Consider the following 21,542-nt stretch of genomic DNA (forward strand, 5'->3'; position numbering starts at 1 on the left):
TTCATGTCCTTTTCCATGAGGATTCTGCAGGCGAAAGTTGTCAACAACATCAGGCAGCATTGACCTATAGATGAGCAAGATAAAATGAAAACTGAAGCCAAAATCTCTTCTCAAAGTCCAAATTTACTGAAAGAGTACACCCCTCCTCCTTTTTTAAGGTCTGATTGATGTAGTCATGCATATGAAAGAATCGAGTCCAAAAAGTCCTACTGCTGGACAGGAGGGTGAAAATCCACGGAAGAAATGCATGGCCACATATTACAAAGTAGAAAACCACTGAAAAACTATCAAACACTTGCTGGGAGGTGACAGAATTCTTTAGACTGACTGTCATTCCAATCAGAAGTTGTGATATTAAAAAAAGAACAACAAAACCCCACATTTCTTAAGATTTCAAGGGAGTTTGAATCTCTGTATAGTTTCACTCTGAAATAACTCTTTTGACAAGCTAACAAAATTTTCAGAAACCAATGAGGCCTATTCTCTCTCTACTTCAGAGAGACTGAATCTGGTAATGGGGAATCAGAACAGAAGCTGCTCAAATGCCAATTGTGAATTGACATTTTATTTCCAACATATGTCATGATTTACCCTGGGAAAAAAGGGCTTCTCACCCTCTGTGCAGAAAAGCTTATGTACTCTGACAGCTTATTTCAAACTATGCTTCCATGATCTCTTGGAGTTTTCAGGGCATTGTACAAATAAGTAACGTGAAACAGTGCTCTCAGCAACGATCTTGCTTTCTGGTTAATTTGACCTGAATAATAATTATTTGCTCTGGAGAGGAAATGTCCCATCCTGCTCATCCTTGAGTATTTTTTTCCCCATATATTTTCAGTCCTCCAGAGCAAAGGACCTTGACTTCTCAATTTCTTTTAATCATATCCTTGTGTTATTTAATCTATAACAGAGAACTGCTCAAGCAGGGATATATAGCTTGGCTTATGTTTCCTCTGCTAGGTTCTTAATTGCTCAGCATTAATTGATTTGTTTAACTTCATCAGTCCTATAGTTCTGTTAAAAAACAAACCTAAGCAACCGATTTACTGTTACCAAAAGTTCTATAGCTACTTAGATTATTGATTCATCTACATATTCTTATGTACAAAGAGCAGCTACAGTTACAGTAGACATAATCTCTTAACAACAGGGCAACCAAAGTCACGTCACTGCAAATAGCCTCTATTATAAAAGCAGAAAAAGATTCCTGGAAGAAGTGACTCTTGCCAAATTCTGCCTCTTTCAGAGGCAACTTCCATGCAGCAGTACACATGTATAATGTAGACGTATACCCCTTCCCCACCTCAAATGTAAAATTCTCTTACCATGGCAACAGAAGAGATGCTGCAATGCTCAAACCAGAGATGAAGGCCACGAAGTAAGCCAGGATCAGGTTTGGAATGGTCACTAGCATGACTGCAAAAGGAATCATCCACTGAGGAAGAAGAAAAACAGTACATCTAACTTAGAGTATGCACTCTCAATGGTATATAGATTGCTCCCTTCAAAATATAAGATTGTGTTACGGAAGACTTGATGCACAGCAATACCTAACACATCAGTATTTTGGTGAAATGGCATTTCTGAAGAGCCCTGAGCCAATCTGTATTTATCGATCTGGAAGAAATCCAGAAGAAATCTATCCAGATTCTGTATTTATCTACCCAGAGAAAAATAGGACAAGCCATGGTAGTGCCTTCACCGTTAGCAGTATTAGGGCTATAACTGCACTAGTAAATTAAACGGTCCCAAGAGCTTGTTTATCAGTCATGAGGCCAACTGGCAGACCCCGGCCACATTCATACATACTCCTAAACATTTATAGTCTCCAAAAGAAGTGTAGCCACATAAATACTTTTTTGTGAAGAGCCCTTAAGTGGGCTAGTCCCCAAACTGTGCCCAGATACTTCTTTGGAGATTGCTAATCAGTTTGTGCCAAAATTTTTCTGCCAATTTAGTAACACAGATGACCAAACACCAGTTTTTATTCTATGCCAGTGGAACTATTTAATTTACTACTAGAGACAAAGCCTTGAACCACCATTGTACTGCATTTGAAGGGGAGGGGGAGGGGTTCAATCATCATTTTAAACTGTAAATATCCCATTTCACAGATCACCTTGAGTCTTGAATGAAGAAGAGTTTGCTTACACCTTCATCTCCAATGACCACTTCAAAGCAATCTAGGTACTCGGCAAAAACTAAAACCAAGGCAATGTGGTTTACTCCCAACTCCACATAGCCAGATATGCTCATGACATTGCACAAGTCACTAAGGCTACCCTCAAAACCAAACTAATTTGGGATGCTCAGGATTTCTTTTCTGGCAATACTTAAAACCACCAGATTTCCTCAACTTCAACTTGAAGCAATGGGCTTACAGGATTGAAAATCCACTATTTTAAATGCTGATTGAATGCATGCAGCCCAGCTGTCGGGTACCCATCACATGCTCCATCTCCCACGCCTGTGAACCATGGGCAGAGCACATGTAGAATCCAGAACTAGGGGCTTATCTACAGGGCTTTTTAATGATGGGGGATTAGTTTAACATTAAGTGTTTCAATCCTCTATACTTGCAGCTTGGGAGCTGAGGGTATGAGAAGAGCTTTCACAGAGAGTGATTCCCCTAAGCACTGCTATTTACAGTTCCGTATAAGTGATTCTGGGAGTCCTGGAGTCTAATCCATTATGTTTATGTTTTAAATGCATTTCCCATCTAAAGCATTTGCTTCTAACCTAAGGAGGCAGAAAATAACCTTTCCTGACTGCAATTTCCCAGCACAGACCGCTAATCCTTGCATTAGCCCAATGTTGTGGCAAAATCGTTATTTCACCACAAGAGAGCACTCCAGCAATACAAGATTTTATGTTGCCTATAAGCAATTTTATGACTGCCTTATGTTTCACATGGGGCACCCACTCAGAAACCAAAGCACTTAAACAAAATTCTAGATCGATAATAATAATCATTGTGACTGTAATTTTCTACTGAAAGAGAAGCACGGCCCGCAGGACTGAGGCTACAATGCCCTAAAGTCTGTCATGCAATGGTAGTGCAATCATGGGGGCAGTGTTCCTGCTGCAATAAACACCTAATGCATCTCCTTCTTTCCTTCTTGTAAAGCAAATACTCTCTTATTGGCACCCTGCTCCCTAGTCACAGGGATGCTGCTGCCCTCCAAGTCATAAATGATATCCTACAGTTACCATGTGCCTTCCATCCATTCCCTGACAGCACTATGGAAGGTGACCCTACTGGGATGCTGAAGGCAGTACTGGCCTGTGCAGCAACCATTATGAAGGGCAAATCAGGAAAAGGTGCAGCTAGGATGCAAGCAGAAATGGGGATGGGAGGGTGGAAAAAGGTGCTGCACAGCTAGGATTCATCCAAGGGCATGCCTCCATGCTGCACAGTGCTGGCAGATGGCAAATAAACAATTGCATATGTGTGGGGAGGCAAAAAGATTGGGGACATTTTTGGATTTGTTTTTATTTTCGACTAAATCCTCCACAAAAACCACAGCCAAAAGCTAATACTGGCTGGGATGGAAGCTAGAGTTGTGAGAGAGCGTGATATTCCACTTTTAGAAACCTTGCCAAAACCATGAACCAACAAGCTGCCATGCTTCTTCAAACTTCTCATGACAACTTCACCTCCAGTCACCAGCTTACTGATTCTAAGTTCAATGTTTGCTCTGTGAGGGCAGAGCTGACAATCTAAACAAACATAGCATGTGGAAGCAGAAGCAAATAAACAGAAGAGAATAATTTCTAGCCTGTGCACCAACCTGATCATGGGAAGAATGCTACCAAGGATCCTCCTTGGGCATGACCCTGTACTTCCAGAAAGTCTAGGCTTTAAACTTCTAGGAAGTTTAGATACTTAGTCAGTACTTAGAGTGTTGGTCATCTCTTGTGGAGGAATGAGTAAAAAGGGAGAAATATCAGTGGAAGGAAGCCAAGATTCTTGTTGCTTATCTACCTACCCCCTGCCTTTTATACTCTTTCAGGGGTCTCTTCAAAATAGAACCACTTTAATATGAAAAATTGGTCTGGAACAGTGATTTTTTTTTTCAGGAAACTGAATTTCAAATTACATCTTCACCCTGAAAGCTGAGTAAGGTTTGGGAGAAAAAAGCCTTGTTTTCTCCTCTGTCCCCTTCCAGAAGAACATTCCCCAGTGACAAACATAGGAGCCTTAAATGATGTGATTTTATTTCACAGTGAGAGAGAACAGATTAGTTGTACGGATCACACAAGGCGGTAGTATAGGAAGCCTCTGTGATGCATTGCCAGACACAAAATCCATCACTGAGCACACAGAGTCCCTTGAGAAATGTCTACAAGGTGAAATAGAGAGGTGGCTTTTTTTCAATCCAGCTCTCACTTAGACCATAATACAGTCAAGCAACTCAACTGTAAAATTAAGTTAAACCATGTTTACAGAGGTGCTGACAGGCTTTCCAGTCATGTTAAACTAAATTTATAGAGCCAAGTTGGTTGAAGAAAGCATTTTTCGTAGCCAAGTAGACAGAGGAGGAGATTTCCTAAGGAGGAAATCTGCATTCCCTGGTCCAGTCAGTGGTCCAATACTGCTTTTGGCAATTCTCTTTGCTCAAGTGGTAAAAAGAAATTAGGATGGGACTTGGATTCCAGATGCCTACTTCAAAACACATAACAATTCAGCATATTTGGAACCTGGGTTTTAAAGTTACTTCTGATTCTTCGGAAGTCATTCCAACACACAGATTTTAATTCCAAAAATTATAACTGTTCAATTATATTCAACAATTGTCACCAGACCTAAACTTTTCAGCTTTGTTCAGATTTTGACATATAGCTTCAGGCTGGCTTTTCCAAGTCCTCATGTTTTGTTGTGCACAAGGTATACAATTTTTCTTTCCTCTTTCATAAGTAGGTAAACGGGAAAAATGGGGAGAAACAGGTCTGTACAATGACTCACTGAGGATGATGACAAAAAACTGCTGCTGTCTGCACTAAGTGAAGGACTTAAAATAATCCATCAGAGATGAGGGCAGGCTTACTGAGCTGGCTTTGCAGAGCTGTGTCAAAGTTAAACTAGGCTTCTTTTCTCAGGTAGGTCACCTATTTCTTTACTTCACTAATAACTGTCCAGTTCCATTCAGAGGGATGTGGGCACCCCTGCCTTCTTACGTTTCTAAAGAATGTGTAACAGACTTCTGCTTCCTCCTCTGTGACTGAATTATAGATGTGGTCAACTCAGCACCATATACAAAGACCAAACAAGTCTTATACAACAGATAACTTGTCAACCTGAGGCAACACAGCTCTGAATTTATAAAACCTCAAAGGCGTTCACTTCTGAGAGCAGTCAACTGCAAAGTTTGTGCAGATCCTTAAATAAACTGGGACCTCCCTTCAGCATCAATCAATTTCTGAAAAGTTTCTCTTGGAAACCTGCAATCTGTCTGAAATTTGGTTTAACAATTTAAAACAAGCTCTGAAACTGGACAAATTTCATGTAGCTGGAGCTTATAAGCACTTGAAAGAGCTCCTGAAGTGGCTCCAGTTGTCAAATGAAGTGAGCACAAGCAGATTTTTTTCTCAAAGGATTTACTTACCGAAATCCCACACGCTGCACACTTCTTGCCAAATCGCTGCAGAAACTTCTGCCAGAAGGGAATGCTCACAGCTGCTGATACCTACAATTGACAAAACAATGTATCTGTACTGTGCTTACTGCCACCGTCGTCTTCGGCTGTAGAGCTCACAGACACCTTTTTGTCTAGTACATTATGGTCTGAAAGGAAAGTAAACTTGCAGATTCCTGTTTCTCCTCATCCTTTGAGTGATTTTTTTTTTTAATTCACTATTATGTATTACACACAAAAGCTATCCATGAGAGGGTTGTCCACAGTCAAACATCAGAAGACAGTGTCTTAAAATTTCCCTTTCCTAATGTAAGCCACAGCAGTTAAAGCTATACATGACACAGCCATTAAAGTTCAAACATATTGGAAATAGTCATACTTTGTGCAAATGGCTTTTGCCTCATTATCTGAACCTGACAAACAATATGTGAATTAAGCTCTACCCCATAATACAGGAAGAAGGCTGAAGTGCAAGATACACTTATCTTAAGATATACTTAGAGCACATATCCGATACTACATGTTTATTCTTAGGAACAACCTGTAAGAGGAATAGTCGCTTACAGTCAACATTACCAGTGCCATAAGGCACTGAAGTATGGCTACTAACGACAGTCTTACAATTGACCTAAATTCAAAAGGCATCTCATCCTTACAGTTATATTCCACTACTGACTTTAACTCTACTGTCTCTTGTCTCTCTTCTTGGTGTCTGTTACTCGCAGAGCCTTAAGATACCCAAAGATCCCTTGCTCTCCAACATTTTAGTTGTAATAATTGGAAGATATCTGTCTTCTAATGTGGGAAAGGAAGAATCAAAAAGGGGCAGAAAGGGTGGGAGGCTGCAACCAAGACGTGGAAATTAATTTCCGTTAAAATGGTTTCACAAAGTCTCTTGTGCCAAAGGGGTCAGAAATCATGCAACAGCTTCCCTGAAAATGACTGCTGCAGTATTCTATATGGTAGACAAATTCTCTACAGAATATTTCAGAAGTGCAGTACATGCACAACCCAGTAATTAGGCAATATTAAATGTTCTACTTGCATTAAAAGGACTTTGGTCAGAATGATGAGATGGCTGTTTTCAACCAATACTACTTGTACTCATAAAGTAAATCATGCAATACAGAAGCAGCATGTAACTGAGTTATAAGTATCACCTAAGCAAGCAGAATTCTACCCCTGCATGTAAAAAAAAAAAAAAAGGTTCTGTAAAAGGATCTTTTTATCATACTGCCAATTGCTCTAGAGAGGAATCTTCGTATCTCTGGATATTTTAACTATTTATCCTTGCAAGTTGCTTATAGCCCAAGAAGGCTCATGTGTATGAATACACAAAGTTGTTTAATTTTCAGTATATCAAACTGGGGAAAGGGAAGGAGGAGTTAAAATTCCAGAGTTCCTTTCTAGCAGCAGCCTTTACGCTTTATAGGAGCAGAAAGTGACCTACAGGTAAAAGCAACAAGGAATGAATTAAAAGCTCAAAAGCATTAATTTTTTAGAAGTACAGTGGGGAACACTAGCTTTATTTCAAGCAGGCAATGCAGAAGACGGTGTAGCTTCTCAACAGCTCTGTCTAGACACAAAACTCTTCTTCTGTTATTTTGTGCCAAAACCCAGTGAGAACCAGCTATCAAATGAAAATATGGGAGAGAAATGCAACTCACCAAGATGGTCACCACCAAATACTGGAAGTGATTGCGAAGATTAGCAGCATGAGTGCAGAATAGGACAAAGTTGCTCTGCTCCAGCTGTTGAAGACATTTGGTGACAACCAAAAAAGAAAGGAAAACTTAAAAAGACAAAAATTATGTTGCATTCCATACTAGCCAAAGGTAGTTGGTGACTGGTTGGTTAAATGTAGGGTTTGGGAGTCTCATTCTTCCCTCATTTGCAATGATTTAAAGAAGGAATAACTCTCCTGCAGTAACATGCCAATAATATTGGGGCAAGCAAGAGGTAAACCGTGCACGTAATACAGCATAAAAATGACCAAATCAGGAACTGCCTTATGAGAGGATTCTGTCTAAAGGCTTTATTCCCTGTGTTACCATTGCCTTATGTTGTTGTCACAGCCACAGCTGCAGACTACTGCAAGCAATTGCCCTTCCTTTTCCCTAGCAATGCCATAAATCTTTCACCAGAAGCTCTGACTCCAACGCAAGTTACTCTTCAGCTGAAATTACTCGTACCAACTTTCTGTAGTAAAGCAGCTAACTGCTGGTTTTGTGTACAGCTTTGGCTATGGAGTGTAGCTTTGGGTCAGATATCTCCCCAAGTCTGAGTACTCATTGGATGGGAGGATCTAGCTGCACCGTGTTATAATGACAGATGAAGCTACTGCCACCACACTCTTGCAGAACTTGGGGGGGTTCTGAACACCAGAATATGGTTCAGGCCCAGGTCCAGCAATTCTGCAGAAGTGGAATGACAGAGGAGGATTTAATACTCATGCCACAGTAGTATGATCAACTTTTGCTCCTTTGTGTGCCGGTAGATTTTAAGTGGCCAATCATCTGTATACAAATTAGGATAAAAGTTATATCCCTTCTTCATTGTCACCAAAGCCTTCCCTAGCTTGTGTCCCAGTTTATACTGCCTTCATTTGAGATGTAGAATGTCACACTTCGGGATTATGGACCATGCATTTTTACCTGCCTATTCCTTTGCTCACCAGTAACCTGCTCACTAAATTCCATGAAGTCAGTGCATCTCTCTTAAATAACAGCAGCAAGAATTGCTCATGCGGGCTGAACTGGAGCAATACAGCTTCCAGCTTCTGCCTCCCCTCACACCTTCCCTTCAGTGTGTACAGACAAGAAAAAAAAAAAAAAAAAGATATGGACTGACAGAAAATCTTTTCCTCCCTGGATATCATCAGCAAGTAGGCTGCCAGCGACCAGATGTGCACTGTATCCTTACTGAAGGGATGCTGGAAGGATCTGGACCATAAGGGACCTTTCATCTTCTCCCTGTCTCTGCTGTTGCTCCCACTGCCTGCAGCTCCCAGATGTAAGCAGAAGAGCTTCTGCTATTGTTTCTCACCCTTGGGCCTTCCAGCAAGGACTGACAGATGCTGTAAAGGACAGCCTACTAACTGTGCCCAAATCCAGGTCAACAGGAAACTTCATTGCTTCTTTGGCAAGCAGACTTTTAAGCAGCCCTTCCAAGGAACTTATTAATTCACCAGGGCTGCTGGTGAACACAGTGCTGCTCTCTTACATGCCCTGTTCTTGCCCTCTGTCCTGATATTCACTTGATCAATGGCTCACGTGACTAAGAGTCTGTTGACAAAAATGTGAATATTATTTGCTTTTCAAAATAAAGCCAACTTCAACTGCTATGTACAGGTTCGCATTAAAATAACACATTTACTGAGTTGAACACAGCTAAAAAAAATTAAGCTTTAAAAAGACTGCTGGGAGTAAGGGTTTCTTACTGAGTGGCTTTAAGTTTTTCTACAGCTTCTTTTTATGGGAGGACATGTTGTGTCTTTTTGCTAGAGCCACATTCAACTGCAGGTCCTCATTTGAAAATTAGCTCTATCTAGCACTGAGATGGGTAAGAACTCCCACCTCCAAACATCATCTTACTCTGACCTAGTGCCTTCCATCACAAAAGACTCCATAAGAACCAGTTCAGCCACTATCTGAGTACAGCCACCTATGCAAAGGAAAGGGGCAATGGTTTAAAGCGGCACACATTATAGAGGAGAACAGAGAGAAGAGAAAAAGCATTCTCTAAGCAAGTGAAACCACAGGAGACAGTAGATGGATAACATATAATGACCCAATCGGGGTCACTAGGACTAGTTCCTCACCTTTTATGGAGGGGAATAAAAAAAAAAGCTGTCTTTAAATGCTCAGGACTTTGGGTTTGCTTCTCCTGTGAAAGAACCACCTCCAGCCGCACAGGACCCCAGGCACCTAAAAAGGACTCTGCTTCCCTACTGATTTGTAGAGGAAGGCACCACCCCTTAGATCACCAGCTCCAGTCACCAGCCAAAGGTTATTTGCATTTTAGCTGCCGCAGACTCTCCCATGCTGGGACTGGAATGAGGCCAACACACAGACTTACAGAGTCTGAAGTTACCTGAACTGCTGTCGAGATGAGAAGAAATGAAGCTGTAAACTTCACATATGGACCATGCTTCATGGTGAGCCCAAGCCCCTTACAAAAAGGAATTGCTCTGTCTGAATTTAAGGCATAGGGATCTAAGAGGAGCAGAATACATAAAATAACAATCTTTTCCACAGCTGAATGTGAAATAATTATTATTAAATCTAGGCATATTTAAATATATCTTACCATCTTTTTCTTTTACTCCAAGAAAAAGAATGACAATTCCAAGAAGATACACACCTCCTATGACCCCTGCTGCAATCATATAAACTTTTGCCTTTGAAAAGAAGAAAGACATATTTGAAATTGTGACAGGAGAATGACAAGTCATTATGAAAATTTCAGTCTCTTTCTGGTGAGTCATCTGCAAACGAAGAAATGCCCGTCTACATATAGCCAACTGTCTGTCTTCTACCTCTCTGAAAAATGTTCACTTCTGCAGCTCATTTATAAACAACGCCTACCGTAGGATAAATCCAGGGCATAAAAGTATATATTTCTTGCAAAAAAAAAAAGAAGCTGTGAATAAAAGGGCTACTGTGTTGGCAACCTGAATGTTTTAAAAATTTGCTTATGCTGAGACTAGCTATAGACATACACAGTCATCTATTGAAACCATGCAGCATCTGTAGAGTGATTCTAATTTATAGTCAATCCAGTTGATCTAGCTACGGACTGCAAGCTGCATCTTCATGTTGGGTGGGAAAAGCCTCAGTACTGATGTAAACATAACTACTACAGTTACTGCATTTATACATAATGATAGTAGAAATTTCCTTTAGCTCTAATGAATTTTAGAAATCACACTTTCATGCTGATGTTTTGAGAATGTGGTAGCTTGCGTGTTTGCTTTCTCAGTTACTTAGTGAAATACCCAAGCAAATTCAGAAATCTTTGCTTCCTATTAGCCAGGGGAACAAAGCCTCTGAGGATGCCTCCCACACCATCAGACCCCATTTATTTTTTCTAACTCTGATTACACTGACTCTGGAATAAAGCTTTAAGAAATGATTTTGCTTTAGTATTCTGCAATAATTTATTTTATAATTTTTTATCAAAGATAAAGTAAGTGCTGGTTATAGAGCTTTATGACACAATGATTATTTGATAGGAAAACTGAATTCCAAATTACCAGTTATATGTTGCAAATGAAATTATTATAAATCTAGGAAGCAGTTGGTAAATAAGCATGCAATTACAAGAATGTACTCTGAAATACAAAGTCACTTAGTACAGATGCAGCGTAGTCAGATGAACCGTGTAAGTATAAACAATCTTGAAGACAACAGCTTTTGTTAAGATATTTACATTTCAGAAAGGGACAGGGTGAAATAAAGCAACGCAGGACTAGTCTTTATCTGGGATAAAGATTTGGGGGTTTTTATATCAGAGCTATAAATTAAGTCACAGAGTACTTTTATACTATTGGTTATAGCTTGCACAGGCAAGCAGACAGACTGCAGTATTACAGAAACCTGAATTCACTTAAATGAGGTAATTTCAGCCTCAAAAGGAGCCCAGCCAGGAGAGAAGGGGCTAAAAAAGGATAGTAACAGGACTCCATTATGAATGTTATATTTTTTTGTCTGTTAATTTGATTGCTTGAAGCAATCAAATTAAATGCTTTCTTTCACAGGTCATTGTGAACTGTAATTTGAGCTTAAACTATCAAGGATATTCATGGTAGGCTCAATAAGAATCTCTGACCCTAAACAAAACTTGTTAGCTCATCTACAGACTATATCAATATCCATGCTTGGTTTCCAGTAGGAAAGATCCAACTCCTAAGCTTACAGTAACAACTTCAGAAGAACTTAGAAATAACCATTTCTTCCAGTTCCTTTCTTTAATAATGAGCAAAATAGTATCAGTCATTCACTAGGTCTTCTTTTAAACTAAGTGTGCTCTTGAGCAGCTAAGAATTAGTCCTCATGACAAAAAGGGTCAGGGTCATGCTCCTGAATGACACTAAAGGAAACAGTCAAGATTTGGCCTCTTCTAAATATTTTTTTTTTAGACTGATGGAGATACTTCAAGTTCATAGACCCTAGTCCTGCCTCAACTTATAACTCAACGTCCATCAGTCATACAACCAAAATTCAAGATCCAACATCTCCCGTTGATCATGCAGTTAGGTGCATATTATGTGGTGTGTGGTGTGAGCAAAAGGCAAGTGCCCTGTCATGCGATGCAAGCAGCTCCCCCATGTGGCTCAGGGGCCATGCATGCTACTATAATCCAACCAAACTGATGCCAGGTTATGTGAATGGCAAAAAAATACTGGTCCTCACAGAACAGGATAGCAGGGAGTGAGGTGGGTTGCCAGAGCAGTTCATTCAGACTATGGCCTCTGCCCAGGCCTGAGGGCTCTTTGGAAGAAAGAGCAGGAAAGAACAAGGAGTGAACAGAACCTTACCCATGGAAATGGGTTGGACACCATAATCCGGACCATTCTCAACCATGGGATACAACTTATCTACAAAACCTGAGAAGGTCACACACAAAACAGTGGAAGAAGGAAAAAAAACACAGACAAAAAAAAATAAACAGGAAATCCTCACAAAAAAAAAAATGAACACGTATGCTTGTAAATAAGGAAATGAAATGAGGAAGGTAATATCTTTAATTAAATCAACCCATATAGTTGGAAAAAAAAAGACAAGTTTCCAGTCATACTGCAACTTCTTCAGATCTGAAAAATGTTTGTGTGTCTAAAAGCTTTTCCATTGTTTCCCAATGTTAGTAGCTAGTTTAATGAAAGATGTTACTTCTACCTACAAAATCTGGCTACTTTAGGCTATGTATCTTTGCTATTTTTTCAAAATAAAAAACTACCTGACGTTCAACTCATTGTAAAGCTTCTTTCTCCATCTCGTTCCTACCTCAAAAGGGACAGGAAAGTACATGTGGTTAGACAGAAAAGAAATAAATCAAGGTCATGTAGGTTTTTTTCCCCCAAAAGCCATTTAAGAGATTTGAAAGTGGAATTTGGTGATTACAGCACAAAGCAGATTCAGACAGGGAATCTGCTGTGCAGTGAAATTCAGCTTGCTCCACAACTTTTCAAGCTACTCTTGACAATTCACAGAGCTGTAATAGCACAGTAGTTTTCTACATCAAGCCATTGTCCTAGAAGCTAAAAAGGAAGACAAGATGATGTTCTTCGTCTTGTTAAAATATACACTAGAAGTTACCTAACAACCAGCTTCAAAAATGCTTTAATCAGCTATAAAATGGCATGACCACTTCCAGAAGCAGTCCAGCTTTCCCCAGGCAGTTTCCCAGATCAGTGCTCTGAGAAGCCTTACAATGACCTGTGCCAAAACCAAGGATCAGGTACACAGAGGCAGAGAATAGTGTCTGGGAATGGGGGGAGGCAAGGCTTGGTCACCTTCCTGGACTACCAGTGCTGGTGCCAGGTATGCAAATTCAAAGCATGCATGAAAACATACCTTTAGCTTGTGGTTTTACTACTGCTGAAGAGTGGTAATAGGAGCTATTCAACTACAATAAGCAGAGCGCGAATACATACATACTGATTTTCACCAAGCACCCGAGATTAGACAGGTCAAGGAATCTTCTTCGTGGGGAATTTTCTGTATCAGTTAGCACATGCACTAACAGAGAAATGGATGAAAATATAAAAAGAAAGACTGAATCTAGCAATTGGTAAAACGGAACGAACAAACCGCTGATTTCAGAAATGACATAGAAAAAACCACTACACAAGGTAATTGTTTGATTCAGGGCCTGTTTCAAGACTGCTGGAAACAATGGAAGATTATCAACCTGTGTTCACTGAGGTTTGGATCAGGTTTTAGGATTTCCTCCCAGGTGTAAAACCTTCTCTCTTTCTCAAAAAATAGCAAGGTGAAGCATGAAGAGATTCAATTACTTGTGCAGGATTACAGGAAAAATCTGCTGTGGAAAATGAAATAAACAAGAATGGATCTCTAGGTTCATCCCACATGTTAACCACTGAGCCCTGCTCCCACTAATTGCCTGTTACCAACCATTTACTTTTAACAGTGCTTTCTACTTTCACAAGAATACAGATTCCAAGTAGGACACTCAGTTTCATTCACATAACAGTCATTAATCTTTACAGGAGATCCCTAGTGATAATTACTTTGAAAAGCAGTGCTGCTGAACTGAAAGATCCTGCTATAGCCACCATATTTTCATAGAATCATAGAGTTATTTGGGTTGGATGGGACCTTTAAAGTTCATCTAGTGCCAACCCCCCTGCCATAGGCAGGGACATCTTTCACTAGATCAGGTTGCTCAGAGCCCCATCCAACCTAACCCTGAACACTTCCAGGGATGAGGCACCCACAACTTCTCTGGGCAACCGGTTCCAGTGTCTCACCACCCTCATCATAAAAAAATGTCTTCCTTATATCCAATCTAAATCTACCCTCTTTCAGTTTCAAACCATTGCCCATTGTCCTGCCACTGCAGGTCCTGGGAAAACATCTTTTTCCATCTTTCTCATAATCCCTGTTTATATATTGAAAGTCTGCAATAAGGTAACCCTGGAGCCTTCTCTTCTCCAGGCAGAACAACCCCAACTCTCTCAGCCATTCTTCATAGGAGACGTGCTCCAACCCTCCAACCATTTTTGTAGCCCTCCTCTGTCCCCCACTCTAACAGGTCTGTCTTGTGCTTGGGGACCCCAGAGCTGGATGTAGTATTCCTGGCAGGGTAAAGTAAACTTTCCTTACTAGGGTTCCATTTTAAACTGTAAATCAACTCCCAGTGAAAACAAAGGATGGACCTAGTTCAAGCTCCTCAGTGTAATTCAGCTGTCACACTGAGAAGCGGTTGCAAAGACAACAGACGAAAGCCTTGTTTACAACAAGGTCATTGTCTCAGCTCCAGCGTTACTGATTTCAAGGAATTCATGTTCATGCTCATCTGATATGATATTACAGAAGTCCCCCCAAGAGATTTTAGTGTGCTCCCATAGACACTTACTTGATGAGACAGGGGATCTGAGGGGTCTGGAAAGCTGGGAGTGTCATGCCAGGAGTCAGTTGTGTTTACCGGGGGGTTCACAGTGCAGTGATGAGAGACATGAGCACTGGCCACAATCTGCCCCTGAAGTGCAGCTCCAATCAAGGTCCCAAGCACCTCCATGGTCATTCCTAAAGAAGGAAGCACAAATGCGCATTGAGGATGGGAACTCGATACCTCCACTGTCTGCAAGCTTGCTAATTTGTCTCACTGAAGAGAAAACTCAAACCATTTACTTTTACAGGGAACGAGCAGAAAAAAGCAGTATCAAGAACAGCAGAACTGGAAGGTCAGTAATAGAATAGTTTCAAGGAAAGAGAGTTTTGTCATCTATTTTCTGATCAGCTTTTAGAAGCCTTCATGGAAGAGCCTCTTTTATACAAGCTCCTTGATGGATGTGGCTGAGATTAAGAACCACAAGGGAATAACATAGAAACCTTTCTTCTCAAGGACCAGAGTGGAACTATAGTTTAGATGACATTTTTCCAAAGCAGGACTAGGAGCCATAACATCAGACTTTTCATCTCAAGCTTGACAGTAACTTGTGAAACATTTTTCAAACCACTTACCTGATCAGACCTCTAGATTCTCCAACTGTAAAATAAAATGATACTTACCTCAGGCTTATGTTGGAAATAATACAGCTGCAAAGCTCTTGGAAACAGCAGATACTGTTCTTAACTGCCTAAGGCCACAGTCAGGCAGAACTAGCTACCTCAGCCTCGGAGAATGATTCAGATCACTAACACTCCACGTACCACCAGAACAAGGGATCATCTAAAAAACCAACCAAAGTCTCCATTTGGGAAAGCGAAGATCTGACCATGGGCATCCAGCTCATGCTTCAAGTCCTGAAAAGTCACTCAACAAGGTAGCTAGTTGTTACAGCTGCATCGCAGGCAAGGGGCAAGTAAGCTGGGTTCCAGACCCTTCTCACCCTGAGGGATTTCAAGCCTACCACTCCTGTTTGCATGCAATATGGGCATACCCAGCATCCCCATGGCAGGCAGATAAACAGAATCCCTGTCCTAGCTCCAGAGACTATTTATGCATTTTGCATAAAGATCCACAGGGCTGAATACATGGAACAGATTAGGAACAGGGTCCAAGACCCTGTTTATGAGGGAATGCAGTTCTCATTGACTTAAATATCAGGATTTTTTTTTCTACTTATTTTCTCTCAGTAGACACAGAGTCCCATGTTCCTTCCTCAGAAGCACCATGGGGGCATTTGAAGGGCCGCTTCCAGAGCAGGCTGTGCCTTGGCGGTTATCATACTCTCCTGGGAAGTGACATGTATTTCAAAAGCTCCTAGGTTCAGGTTTATTCAAGTTCTCTGCTCTGTAACAGCCTTCCTAGGTGACCTTGAATACATGCCTTTTTGTGTATCCTTGTAAAGAGATAAAAGTACTTCTCCACCTAACGGGAGGGCAATGCACACGGACTGTGAGGTGTTCAGACAGTGCAGTAAAGAGGGCTGTATGTTACTATGGAAAATCAAGTAAGGAAAAGGAAAGAGGGGCTCCCTAGGAGACTTAAACCATTGTTAGTATGTTCCCAAATGCTTCTGTATGGGAAATCTGAGGCTTCACATAACATTAATTTAAACCAATGGAGGTAAAATAAAAATCTTCGCCAAACTTCACAGGCAATCTTACTAGCAATGTTACGGTTCAGTCCATGCACACAAAAATGCTGGCAGATGGTAGAAATCCTAACCTCAACCTGATCTGAAGTGTTTGGCTACAAACTACTCTCAGATGGGCCTTTCAGAGCTTCCAAGCTGTTGACTACCCAGTGCAAAGGCAAAGCACCTGAAGCACACCTTTCATTCAAAATACCACCTACACATTTACAACCTTTATCTAGGTCTCTACATCTGCATTTTACCAAGCAGTTGCATAGAATTAAGCTCAGAAGTATCAATATAGGCAACAGATATACAACCATTGTGAAACATCGTTTTCTAAATAGCAGCAAGAGCTGAGAAACAGGCAGATTTCAAAGTCCTTGTGTGCTCAGAATTTATGATTTATTACTTTCCACCTTAGCTGGGAAAACTGATCTTTCAGAAAGCAGATCGTCCTTGAAGTTATATTTTGCCCACAATGCAAGTAGGATTTATGTTAGAGCAACTTTGGAATCCAGTATTTCTACAACGCATTTATAGTAAGGAGCAGGACAAAATTTATATTAAGCAGTTCTACTTGTCTCCAGTAGAGGGTAATGGATCCTCTGATCCCAACCTTTTTTTAAAAAGCACACTTCATATTACACAGCTGTTTTACTTTAAACAGTTGAAGAAATGCCTGAACAACCAACTGCATCCAAGAAAGTCTATCAACAAGAAGAATTCTTTATGAAACCCAAAGAGAGGAAAAAGTGTTTAAGTAAAACACTTGTTAAAAAAAAGAGAGAGAGAAAAAAAGACATTCTCACATAATCAGAACCATTACAAGAAAACTTGGCTCCAAATAAATAGAATTTCAAAATATACAAAAATGACCAACATTTGAAAAGTCAAAACTATGGTTCATTCCATCACCCTAACTTGGCTTAGGAGAACAGCTGTACACTCAAAAGTTAAACAGTTTTTGAACAATAAAATGACGCTATAAATGTGTAACACCTCTCAGCCATGGAGTTCAACAGCTTTTATGAGCACAAATTTCACATGCCTGTGAAGCCTTGCATGGGACTAGCAGATAGGAAAGCACATTTATTTGGATCACAGCCTCTGAAGACATAAAACCAGACAATAGAAAACACTAGGTACATGGATTTATTAGAATTTAGGCCAGATGACTCAGAATAGAGTCACTGCCAAAGAATATAACACAACTGGAATCTACCGCTGTTTAGTCCTGTCCTATGACTGCTAGCCCAGAGTTTCTCTTGAGATAGTTGATGATAATGCAAATTACAACTGTTCCATGTGGCCGGAAAGGGACCAGGTGGCTCAGGGGATATTGTATCTAGAATTTCTGACGTGATTTTTTTTAGCACTTAGGTCCATTTCATTGTGCCTCTACGGTCTAGTTTTCAACATACTCAAGTATGTTGAAGGTTAGAAGGACTAATGGAAAAGAAAAGGGCTCTTGCCAGGAAAACAGTTGCAACAAAAAAATTATGGCTTATTCTGAAGCAACACTGAAGGGCAAGCTAAGACACAGGAAAGTCTTTCATGTGACATTTGAACACTCTTTTCTCTTTACCTTGCTTAATGCTGGTGGCTGTGAGAGACAGCAGTTAAATAATAAAGAAGGCACGAGAAAAGAGCTGAAGAGAGTAGGAAGGAAAGAAACTGTTCTTACATTCAATTTATGTCTGTACAGGAAATATTGAAAATATTCTCATTGCACCTTTTTGGACTGATCGATTTGCTCCAAAGCAAAAACTTTGTCTGGTTTTGATTGTTGAAGAACCAGAGATATAGTCTGGAAGCCCTCATTCTTTTAACTAAAACAGTCAGAGTGCTAGTTATATTACAGCATGATCTGTCCTTAGACTACCTGGTATATGTTAGAATTAGACAAACACAGATGAAATAAAAAGGGATGTTTCAGTTGCTGTGAACATGGACACAAATTACTCTTCTCTTTTGGTGGGGCTAACTGTCTTGGTTCTATGAGTTCTAGAAATTTTTTCAGAGAAAATGGCTTGGAGATTTGAATTTATAACGTGAAACACATAAAACTAAGGAAATTCAAACTAAAAAAAAAAAAAAGAAAATAGTCAAAATTACTTTCAGGCTTTCTTTAATTGAATGTTAAAGAATATCAGCACTCTGTTTTTTCTCCTACAAATCACCTTTAAATGAAACTATTATTCCCTATCCTGGCTTGGGTAAGAGCGATTGTTTTGTCTGGCTAGCAATAAACCAAAGAGTTTATAGCTAATCAGACAATTTGAGACAATAAAACATTAATGTCTCCTATTTAGCTAGAAAAATGGAATCATTTACAAGACAAAATATTTTTCGTTAGATATTAAAAATCTCATATAAAAGTCAAGTTTAGGGACACAAACCATTAGGAACTTCCTGTAGGCAGAAAATGATTTTAAATAAAACTCAGCCCTAATCCACATGAGAAAGCCCAGATCACACTCACGGTATGCCGTTGCAGAATCTCTCTCCTTCTGGTCTGTGCTGAGAAACATGGTGAGGGCAGAATATGGAACTTGGAATAACTATGCAAAGAAAGAACATCAGTTAGGAAATGTGAGGGTAAATGCTGTATTCCTGTGACATCCAGGAAAATGGTTTAATGAGACCTTGGAATTCACTTATTTAGAACGCTGTATTTATTAGCACAAAGACCTGTCTTTTCTTTCTGATTTGTAAAGCATATAAGAGGCAAAAAGTATCTTCCATAATAGAAATAAATAATAAATTACCAAGAAACTTTACCTTAATGCTGTGCTCCTTCAGCTTCCTTGGGAAAACGTCCTTCATAGCTAGGCTATAAAGCATCTAGTTTTCTTTGCACTAGGAGACTATCATGTTCCTAGCTTGAGCTAACTAACAGGAAGCCAAGCCATAATGAAGACAATACAATTTTCCACTTTATTCAACTCAGAAGGCTGTATAAATCCCCAAAATATTTCAGATATCTGTCTCACTATGCATTTCCAGGAAATAATTGTGAAAACTACTTTGTCTTCAGCACCATTTTGCCACACACTCCTTAATTTGAGTTAAGAACAGCTAGAAACACCCAATTGCTATGTCCATGCACTGACAAAAAGGTAGATGAGGAATACTTCTTGTTTGTTTTTATAGCACTGTCTCTAGTATGCAATTGATACCTTGCTGTAAAATCTTCATGGAAACAATGCACTGGTAGTATTTATTGCAATGCTGGGTAAACGAGCCCCATTTTTACTGTAGGAGAGGCCTTATCTCCCGTACTACTTCAGTGAAAATAAGTACTGAACATTAAAGTCTTCACCTTTTGGATAGTGTGTATATATATATGGAATATCCCTTTGGTTAGTTGGGGTTAGCTGTCCTGGCTGTGTCCCCTCCCAGCTTCTTGTGCACCTGGCAGAGTATGAGAAGCTGAGAAGTCCTTGACTGGTGGAAGCACTACTTAGCAAAAACTAAAACATCAGTGAGTTATCAACATTCTTCTCATATTAAATCCAAAAAACAGCACTATGCCAGCTACTAGGAAGAAAATTAACTCTATACCAGCCAAACCCAAGACAGTATCCACCCCTTATTCCACACCATTTATGTCATGCTCAGTATATAAGTTGGAGGAAGAAGGAGGAAGGGGGGACATTCAGGGTGATGGTGTTTGTCTTCCCAAGTAACCGTTACGCATGATGGAGCCCTGCTTTCCTGGAGATGGCTGAACACCTGCCTGTCGATGGGAAGTGGTGGAATGCGTCAGAGAAGTTCTTTGGGATCCACTGAAATTATGGCTTCTGCATAAATGCTGCAAGTTCTGGGCTGTGTTAAAAAAATCAGGTGCTCAAACTCTTCTATCCGGGCATAAATATCATGGTGACTACTACCAGTACTACTTCAGCTCTTGTACCTTGGCTTTTCATTGCCTTCTAGCTTGAGTCAAAACACCCAGAACTAGAGCCATAAGCCTACTTGGTCTCCTAATCTCCTCCTGAAATTAGAAGTTATCAGAAGTTAGACGTCTAACTGGAATTAGGAATCCAAATGTTTCTGTGGATCTATACAAGAATGAGTTGAGTATCTAGGGCACTGCCTAGGTCTGGAGCACAAGTCTTATGAGGAGCAGCTGAAGGAACTGGGGTTGTTCAGCCTGCAAAAAAGGAGACTGAGAGGAGACCTTATCACTCTCTACAACTGCCTAACAGGAGGCTGTAGTGAGGTGGGTGTTGGTCTCTTCTCCCAGGAAATGGGTGATAGGACAAGAGGCAATGGCCTCAAGTTGCACCACAGCAGGTTTAGATTGGACATTAGGAAAAATTTCTTCCCCCAAAGGGTTGTCAAGCATTGGAATGGGCTGCCCAAGGAAGTGGTGGAGTCCCCATCCCTGGAGGTATTTAAAAGAAGGGTAGACGAGGTGCTTAGGGACATGGTTTAGTGGTGGACTTGGCAGTGCTTGGCAACGGTTGGGCTTGATAATCTTAAAGGTCTTTTCCAATCTAAACTATTCTGTGATTCTATGAAAGAGACTGGAGGTAATCTGTCTAAATTAACAGGTCCTTTGCCAGAGAAAGCATTTGCAGAAACCATCAACCAGAACAGAGTTTGATAAAAGGACATCTGCCTACACCTTAAACTCATTAGAAGTTGAAATAAAATGTAAAGTTTTGTTAAATCTCAGTTTACTAAATCTGAATGCATTAATATAGACAGAAAACAAGCAAGTTACTGCTGCAAACATTGTGAGCTGCAACCTACTTACTGTGGTCAGTGCTTGGAAAAGGCAGTAGAAAGTCAGGTACCATGCAACTCTTCCTGATACAAAAGGAGGAAGGTACCACATAAAAAAATAGGATGCTACTGTGAAGGGTGTACATGCCAGCATCCTGCAAAGAAGATTAACACATGTCAACAATCTCAACATAATGATAGAAAAGCACATGAAATTTTCCTGCTAATAATCAATAGAATGCAATTTATTTTATGTGCAGTTTTTCTAACTACAAGAATGCCATGTTTTTAAGTATTAAATGTTAGCATGCTTTAAATGCACAGATTAATATAAAATGTATACAATTACTTCCATGAAATGGAAAAAAAACCCCAGCAAATCTGAAGGAAAAGAGATATACTTA

General features: G+C 40.1%; 1 protein-coding gene across 1 annotated transcript in view; it reads right to left on the minus strand.

Moving 5' to 3' along the window:
• Positions 1–21,542, minus strand: part of MFSD2B (major facilitator superfamily domain containing 2B) — a 37,435-nt gene that overhangs the window by 6,708 nt on the left and 9,185 nt on the right. Inside the window, exons 4-12 of the mRNA XM_035897919.1 lie at positions 21,170–21,293; positions 18,887–18,965; positions 14,736–14,905; positions 9,945–10,035; positions 9,729–9,850; positions 7,304–7,387; positions 5,607–5,687; positions 1,326–1,435; positions 1–64 (exon numbers count right to left, since the gene is read on the minus strand). The exon at positions 1–64 is cut by the window's left edge and continues 44 nt beyond it. Of these exons, the coding sequence (XP_035753812.1) occupies positions 1–64; positions 1,326–1,435; positions 5,607–5,687; positions 7,304–7,387; positions 9,729–9,850; positions 9,945–10,035; positions 14,736–14,905; positions 18,887–18,965; positions 21,170–21,293 (925 nt within the window). The remainder of the gene's footprint in view (positions 65–1,325; positions 1,436–5,606; positions 5,688–7,303; positions 7,388–9,728; positions 9,851–9,944; positions 10,036–14,735; positions 14,906–18,886; positions 18,966–21,169; positions 21,294–21,542) is intronic.

This window comes from Egretta garzetta, unplaced genomic scaffold (assembly GCF_000687185.1).
Source record: "Egretta garzetta isolate BGI_Z169 unplaced genomic scaffold, ASM68718v1 scaffold87, whole genome shotgun sequence".
NCBI classification, from domain to species: Eukaryota; Metazoa; Chordata; class Aves; order Pelecaniformes; family Ardeidae; genus Egretta; species Egretta garzetta.